Genomic DNA, 8,614 nt, shown 5'->3' on the forward strand with positions numbered 1-8,614 from the left:
ACCAGTAACCAAACTCAAACTTAACTTCTGCCTGGGGCTCTTGCCTTGGAGCTGGGCACATCCGGCACACATAATATGCTGGCATACTCACACCTCTGAATTTAGGATTGACTTTTACGCTTTTCCAGCCCAGCTTCCATGTGAGTGATGCCCAACTCTGATCACGGGAGCCTTGCAGTTACTCGCCTGTAAGGCAGCAAGGAACAAGTCTGCTGCAGCAGGGAGGGCTAATGGGACCTCTACAGCGCTTTGAGCTCCACCTCCTCTCCATCAAATGTGCCTCTACATGTCTCCATCACAGAGCCTCACATCAGCAGGGATACCTCCATCTCCTTAATGGTCTCCCTCCCAGTGCATTCAGGGATGTATGGCTGAGCCACACCGGCTGGGGAGGGATGTGTGTACCCCCCTACCTCTGCCACAGAACTTCACATCTGCAAAATGCCTCCAGGGTCCTCATCCCTGAAGTATCTCTGTTTGGGTTTCTCTATCAGGGAAGAAAGACCCCTGTAGCTGTCTAACAGTTCTTAGTATAACCTCCGTTCAAAAAGGAGATGCTTGCAGACTTGCATTCAAACAGCCTCAGCTCCACCAGGATTGCCACAGCATCCTCACCACTGACTTACACAACACACATCTCAGCCTTGGGTCCACACAGATAATTCACCAGATGCCATTGATTCCTCCGCAAAATAAACAGTCCTGGGCCAGTTTTCAGCACAAACCGTCTAACACCCGATCTCAAAAATGAGGGGTTTTGAGCAGTTTACGCATTCCTCTTCCATAAGCAAGGTGCTTCAACCTACTCCCTCTTCAAAACTGTGTCCCTCTGTATTCCTCCAAGGGAGAACTGGAGCGATAGCTTTTGTTTCACACTCACCCTTCTTGAATGTACTGAAAACACCAGTGTGTGAACCCCAAGTATAAAAGTCCCTCTCCTTGTCTCACAGATAAACAAGCCCTTTCACTCACTTTGCTATAATTCAAAGACACGCAAAAGGACAAGCAGGAGAAGCAGCAGCTTCCCAGACACATACAACATCAAAAGAGGCAGTACGTTTTCATTGTTAAAGCTCTGCAAACCTTGGTAGTTCGTGTAAATTATAGTATCTCCCTGTTAATGTCCATGTAAACATATTTGTGGGATGCAGAGGTTATGAATTACTTGGTGACTCCCTGTGCAGATTTATGGCACAGAAGAAGACGTCCTCTTTACTGCAAGGGTTTTCAACCAAAGGAGTTATTCATAAGTCAATGGCCTCCATAAGTCTTTCTCTTGGTTTTTAGCAGTTTTGCCCCTAGCTGGCAAAATAGCCTAGTAGGCCACTTCATGTCATACATACAGGGCACACAAACATCTGCAGGAGGGTTTGCTTGGGAAGAGGCTGATTTATCTGTCCAGTGGGAGAATGAGGATGATAGGTAGTTGTGGATAAACCTTGTAGTAACAGTGAATTTGGGGGAAGAACTTGAATAAGAAAGCAAATAAACACACGTATACTTTCTTCTCGAGCTAAAATAAGGAGGAAAGGCTTTTGATTGTTTAAAATCTGCAGTTGGTGCTTATTTTGCTGTGGTCTTTGGAAGTAGATAATTTTGTAAGTACTATTTGATGAGTGCTAGGCTGTTACTTGGTCTAGCCCACTATTACCATAATGAAACATTTCAAAAAAGAACAGTTTATGATTATAAGCAAATTAAGAGGTTGTTAACATCACTTTTGTTTTTCTTTAAACCTAGGATCCTGGTATTTGTTTAATTTGCTACTCATGGATTTTGTGGCTCATGTCTTCCTGTCCTATATAGAGGAGGGAGATGAAAGTTTCGATGTCGCAAAGGAAAACAAGGTCCCTGTTCTGTGGGTTTATGAGCCCAGCCAACTCTGGGGCTGTTTTGCCATGAAGCAACCTCAAGCCGATTCTCCACAGACAACTCTCACAACTCTGATGCAGAACCAGAATAACTTTGGATTAAGCAACATTTTTCCAGAGTTTTGAGTTGTTCGGTGGACACAGCCACAGACAGCAAGGTGAAATGAAACATTAACTTTCAAGAAAATTACAAAGAAGGAAAAAAAAGGACATAAATTGGATAAATTGGGAGGGGTGTGGATTTTATCTGGGGGGAGGGGGTATGTGTGTAAAGTAGAACTAATAAAATCTAGGTTTGCATGGAGCTGTGTCCAGTGTCAAAACCTCAAGCCAGAAACCATCCTCCACATTCCCCACTCATCCCACCATCCTGTCAAGGGGTCATCACCTCCACACCACGTACCTCCTCACCACTGCAGTTCCCCTGGGTTTCCAGCAGACCTTCAGTGCTCCTTTAGATTCCCCAAGTGTTGTCCAAGCAAGATCCGTGCCGTTCTGCTGGATTGGGAACAGCTTGTGGGCTACCTGACCAAGCAGACTGCATGTATTTATTGATCAGAAGAGAGAGCACATGACGTGGTCTTTTCTCACTGTTGGAAGCACGGAGAGCCCTCTGTCCTCTGCCCAGCTCTTAGCTTCATCAAACTATGCAGAAGGATGAAATCCTTGAGAACTTTCTGCTCCAACAGACTTTCTTGCAGTCAGTCTGCTGGTTCAAACTTACAACCATAAGGGATGACATACAGGTAGAAAACAAAACAGACTGTAAGTCTGTCTAGGATACAAGGCTAAATATAAGGACATATGGGAACATGGATCAAGCCTCTGTGCTTAATACAAGTGATGAAGTAGACATCCAGCTGTTTTCTGCTATAGTTATTTTCCTCCCAAGATGTATTCAGCTTCCATAAAGGAGGACCAGGACTGGAAATGGAGTGTTTTAAATACAACTTTATTTGTTATTAAGACCCTTGGTGGACCCTTGTTTTTCAATATAAGATACTCTAAAAACTAGCTCAGCAATGAAAACTGGGGGGGAGAAAGACACAAAAGGGACAAACAAGAATGATTTATGCATGTGATGGGCATGTTTGACAGCTTTTGTTATTTTTTCAAATGTAATATCATGACCCATACTGCCATACCACTTCAACGTCAAAAAACAAACTGAGCTTGGTGCAGGCTACAAGCAAAGAATCTCTAAACCACTGATGGTCAGAAATCTGGGAGATAAAACAATAGAAAGCTTAAGCAGCATCTGCCCTGCTTTCTTTGTTCCTTTGCTGTGCTGCCCGTACGGGCTTTTATATGGGCCACTCTGACCACTGCAAGGCTCTTAGGTGAGTGAGAGCAGACGAGAGTTTGGTCCAGAATTTTTGTAGAATCATAGAACTGTAGAATTGTTTGAGTTGGAAAAGACCTTTAAGATCACCAAGCCCAACCATTAACCCAGCACTGCCAAGGCCACCACTAAACCATGTCCCTAAGCACCACATCTACAAGTCTCTTAAATCCCTCCAGGGATGGTGACTCCACCGCACCCCTGGGCAGCCGGTTCCAGTGCCTGACAACCCTTCTGGTGAAGAAGTCTTTTCTAATACCCAGTCTAAACCTCCCCTGGCAGAACTTTAGGTTGTTTCCTCTTGTCCTATCCCTTGTCACTGTGGAGAAGAGACCAACACCCACCTCTCTACAGCCTCCTTTCAGGTAGCTGTAGATAGAGAGTGACAAGGCCTCCCCTGAGACCTTGTCACTCTCTAGGGTGAACAACCCCACTTCCCTCACCCGCTCTTCACAGGGTGTGTGCTCCAGGCCCTTCCCCAGCCCCATTGCTTCATTTTGTTTGTGTAAGTGATATGCCTATCATTGTGTGTATCAGTTTTGCATACTTCATACATGATCCCAATAACAGAGCAAGGCTGATCAGCATGAGGGACAAGGAGCGTCAGACAAGATGGGTATAAAACATGAAATAGAGAGTAGGACGACTTGAGAGAAGGTATGGAGGAGGGAAGGAGAAAGTGAAGGATTGGGAGCGCATCGAAAGAGCTTAGATGAAAGATCCCAAGAGCTAACAGATTCTACCAGTCCACGTCAAGATGCTGATAACGTTGTGATGAGAAGAGAGCCTAGTAAGAGCTTGCTGACGCTGTGGTTCAAGTGTTTGCAGTTTGTGAAGGAGCTGAAAAACTTGAACCTGCAGCTCGACTGGGTTTCAGGAGACGCGATAGAATGAGTGAGCACTTCTGCCTACTTGTGTCCTTCAAACGGGTGGTAGCTCCCTCCTCAACCACTGCAGGCTCCTTCTTTTTGGGTGCCAATACAAATTCCACAGGCTGCTGAAAAACACAGCTGCCAAAAGCATCTCCATCACCCACCACTTTCTTTGTATTGCCATCCCTGCAGACCTTCTGAATAGATTCCCATGGCATGAGGATTTGTGTTCTGACACTTTTCATCACCAAAAATCATCATCGTACTCCCAAGCAACCATCTGTCCCTGCTCTTGACTTACCCTTCTTCGGCCACAACCTGTTCTGGGGGGTTATCCAAACCCTCAGCAACCTTAGCGGCATCCACCGGCTGTGCTGCCGTTTCCTGGACCGCATTTCTGCTGCCTGACATATAGCTCCGCGCATCACGGGCGTATTTCATCATTTTTCCTTTAACTCCTTTACCTCATGCAGCCTCTGCAGTTCTCTGCAACCCAGTGTCTTTCGTCAGTGCCCATCCTCCACACCGTCCTCTGCCAACAACAACAACCTCCGTATCTTTTTCATCTTGTCCCACAAGGCATTTCTATGCCTTTCTCTACAGCTTGTACACTTGGGAAAAAAAAAATCTGTTCATCGCACCTCCACCCTCATCTCATTGAAATTAGTGCTAAAAACTCAGTTTTGCTGTGAAACTCTGGAAAAAATGAGAAGGAGGACTGGTAACAGAAATCAGAAAAGAATCTCCCAGCCTTGCCCTGATATCAGCAGCCTATCAGCCACGTGTCTGTGGCTCAGCAGATCCCTTCGTGATCTTTCACGAAGTTGTCACCTTCATTCTTCCTTTCCCTTTCCCATCTGTTTTTGGTCCTCTAGTCCTAGTTCATGCTGAATATAAATCACACCCCTTGGCAGAGAGACCGTGTTTTTTCCATTGATTCTGAACAGCGCAGCACATTTCTGAATCTTTATTTTTATTATTCGAAGCATGAAAATAATTGTTCATAATCTTGAAGACGGAATACATTCCAAGTTGGTGGCCTCTCCTGAGGAAAACATTATTTTTATATGAAAAAATGTAGAGGGCGGGGAGTAAGAGAATACAAGATCTAAACAATCTGGCTTAACGGCGAGTGTGGCAGAGGAAATCCTCTGTAGCCAAATGCATGGAGTCTGAACCAAGAATTGTTGAAACCGGTCACAGGAACGAAGATGCTCTGAGTGAGCCGCAATCTATGAAAGTGCAGCTCAGAGAGCATTGGCCCCACCTTTATTTCTTATCACAGAGCTTGCAGTTGCTTTCTCTCAGCACGAACAGCATTTTTTCATCTAGAAAATCCCATTCTGGGCTTCCTCTCTTTGTTCACTTGTTACCAAATTAAAATCCTATTAAACTGCACACCTGCAGTGGATTTATCTGCAGAGCACCACGCTGTAGCTTTTAATCCAATTCCACACCTCCGTAACATTCAATACACTGCAAATCAGGGCGCAGACAGACTGAGGTTATGCTGTTTGAGGCTCTGTTGGCAGAGAGCAAATCGAACACTTTGCTTTGCTAAAAAGGGAGGGAAAAAAAAGGACATAGCTAACTACACTTAAATGAACGATGAGTGTTCATCTGAGTGGTCTACATGATCCAGGATTCAGAGATCAAGTGAAATCATTAACTAGTATGATCAAAAAATGAGAGTAAAATTTGACCCAGCTTAAATTCTGTGGCAAAACTTCTGCTGATTTTAAGAAAACCAGGATTTCACCATGAAAAACCAGTCTCCGCTGGTGGGGGGAGTCAGGCTGAGACTATTTGTTTTGAAAAATAATAGAAGGGCCTGTGGCAGACATACAAAGTGTGAACGATGTATTAAAAAGCAGACCTGGCTTCCTATCAGGCCTTTGCCACCCTATGAGGAAACCCAATGCATATCTCCTCTTGCTGGGTTAATTGCTGTAAAATAAGGTTGGGTATCTGCAAAATACCTGGGTTCAGAAAAAAAACAGAGAGTACAGACTTGTATTCAGCTAAGGGAGAAACGGTGATTTGCAGTCCCTACAGTCAAAACATTACCATGTTTCTCTCCTAATTTTCAGCTCATCCAGGTTATTTTGGAAGAGAGAGGGAATCACTAAAACTTTTAAAACCATGGACAGATTATTTTTGCCTCTGATGAATAGAAAACCTTCAGAGAAAAACAGCCTGACTTGAAAATTCTATGTGCTAGGCTGTTCTTACTTTCTGATAAAACCTTAAAAAAATACTGGTTTTATTCACTTAAATTTAAGATCTTTTTCCAGAAATACTAAATGCAAAACTGTGCTGGCAATGCAGTTGTCCCCTGATTTGGTTGTTTGACTTTATTTGAATAAATCTTCAGAAGATAAACGTGAAATATTCGTCATTTTCTTTTATCTATTTCTTGTATTTTTTGCCATCAGTAAAGCTGAAGGCCTACCTGAAATCGTTGGGGTAAGTTTATCTGGAAGCTACAGAATAGATTAATGACTCTGTGTTAGTGCTGCCTTGTGTCTACAGCGCGTAATTTAAAACTGGTATTTATTGCACACAGAACTTAGCACTAATTCCTACCTCTTAAAAAATTCCTGCTATGTTTCCCTTTTATTGCAGGATGCAAGAGTCAATATCTGACATATAATTCTATTAACTGAAATAGGTTGTATACAATGATATTAATTCATTTATGCCAAAAAACAGGTTGTTTGAACTTAGGGTTCAGAGTATAAGCAAAGACTCTATAAAGAGAAACTCTGGAATAAATTTGTATTAAATAGTAAATACAGAGTATGAAATTTGCCTCTCGCATGCATCAGATTGCTTGAGGAAACTCCCTGGAACACCAGGGAATCGGGTTTTTAAATACTTCTGAAGAGCTTGTCTGCAGGGAGTTGACTGGGCCTGCGTGTTATTTCAAGAAGGGACAACTGCTTCCTTATTTTAAGAAAGGGCATTTCCTGAACTAGAGAAAAGCACTTGTCAGGTGCTTAGCAAGCTTTCACGCATTTTGGTTTCGGAAATCTACATTTATTTTTTCACTTGGATCTACATCCTTCTGTCTCAGCTCAAGCACTGAGGTGTGGGTCAAAGTTCGAAGGGGCGGTGTTACAGCAGATGCAGGCAGGGCCATGTGCTAAAGGAAAAGATAGTTGGTTATTCAATTTTGCTGGTAAGATTAAGAGTTTGGTGGCAAAATTACATAATATGGGAAAGTATCTTCACAGTTTGAAAAATTAATTTAGGCCTTATGGCAAATTATATCCATTTTCACCATTCCTTCAGGGTTTTTTTTACAGTGAAGATAAAAAAGAAAACAGAGAGTCTAGGAAAAATGTAAGCTAAAAATACCTCAAATTTCAGTCCTCTTTGATTTACAAAAGTTTATATTCAGAATTACACCTGCAGCATATTCTCACGGAGCAATGAAGCAGACGACGTAACAGCACCCTCACAGCTACGAAAGGAAAGATCTATTAGATGTAGATGTGAAAGGCCAAGGCTCCTGTGAGATTCATTCCTCCCCGTCTCCTACCGGACCTGTACTCCTTACATAAGTTGAACGACTGCAATGAAAGTCTACAAGTGTACATTTTAAAGAATTTAAAGTTTGCACTCTTGTACCAAAGGAGTCTATGGCCGAGAACAGAAAATGTGTGGGGATGTTTTTGGAAATCTACATTTATTTTGTCACTTGGATCTGCATTCTTCAGTCTCAGCTTAAGCACTGAAGTGGGGTCAATGTTCCAAAGGGCAGTGTCACAGCCTTCTCTTGCCGGACCTTCTCCAGAGAGACCTTACAGGAGTCCTCCAGTACCTGAAGGGGCTACAAGGAAGCTGGGGGGGACTTTTTACAAGGGCCTGTAGTGACAGGACAAGGGGTAATGGGTTTAAATGGTAAGTGGGGAGGTTTAGATTAGGTATCAGGAAGAAGCTCTTCATGGAGAGGGTGGGGAGGCACTGGAACAGGTTGCCCAGAGAAGCTGTGGATGCTCCATCCCTGGAAGTGTTCAAGGCCAGGCTGGATGAGGCTTTCAGCAACCTGGTCTAGTGGAAGGTGTCCCTGCCCATGGCAGGGGGGTTGGAACTAGATGGTCTTTAAGGTCCCTTCCAGCCCAAACCAGTCTCTGATCTATGATTCCACGATGCAAAAGCGCCTTTGCTGAAGTGGGCCATTGACAGACACTCGGATGTTTCAATTCTTTGCCTAATAAAAACCTTGCTGGGGAAACAGGTAACTTAGGAGCATCCCCACGCGTGTACATGGCAAAACGAATCCCACGAGCATCCCGACGAACGAGGTCTGTCTTTCCAGCTCCTGGGGTCTTGCTGCTGCTGGACCCTCGCATCCCAACTCAGCGTTCTCTGCGAGGGGAGCGTCCACGCGGGCACGCTCCCTCCGGGATTCCCCCTTAGGGAATAAACGGAAGGACTTGCGCTTCGGTGGCTTCGCAGCGCATACAGAGAATCACCCCGTGGAACGCCCGCCGCGGGTGGCTGCCCCAGGCTGGCGACGGCCG

The 8,614-nt window shown here is 44.2% G+C and overlaps 1 protein-coding gene across 1 annotated transcript in view; it reads left to right on the forward strand.

Moving 5' to 3' along the window:
- Positions 1 to 1,997, forward strand: part of RFX8 (RFX family member 8, lacking RFX DNA binding domain) — a gene marked incomplete at its 5' end in the record, with an annotated part of 28,241 nt that extends 26,244 nt beyond the window's left edge. Inside the window, one exon of the mRNA XM_010151114.1 lies at positions 1,741 to 1,997. Coding sequence (XP_010149416.1) covers positions 1,741 to 1,997 — 257 coding nt within the window. The remainder of the gene's footprint in view (positions 1 to 1,740) is intronic.
- Positions 1,998 to 8,614: the final 6,617 nt, after the last annotated feature.

This window comes from Eurypyga helias, unplaced genomic scaffold (genome assembly GCF_000690775.1).
Source record: "Eurypyga helias isolate BGI_N326 unplaced genomic scaffold, ASM69077v1 scaffold23864, whole genome shotgun sequence".
In the NCBI taxonomy this organism is placed as follows: Eukaryota; Metazoa; Chordata; class Aves; order Eurypygiformes; family Eurypygidae; genus Eurypyga; species Eurypyga helias.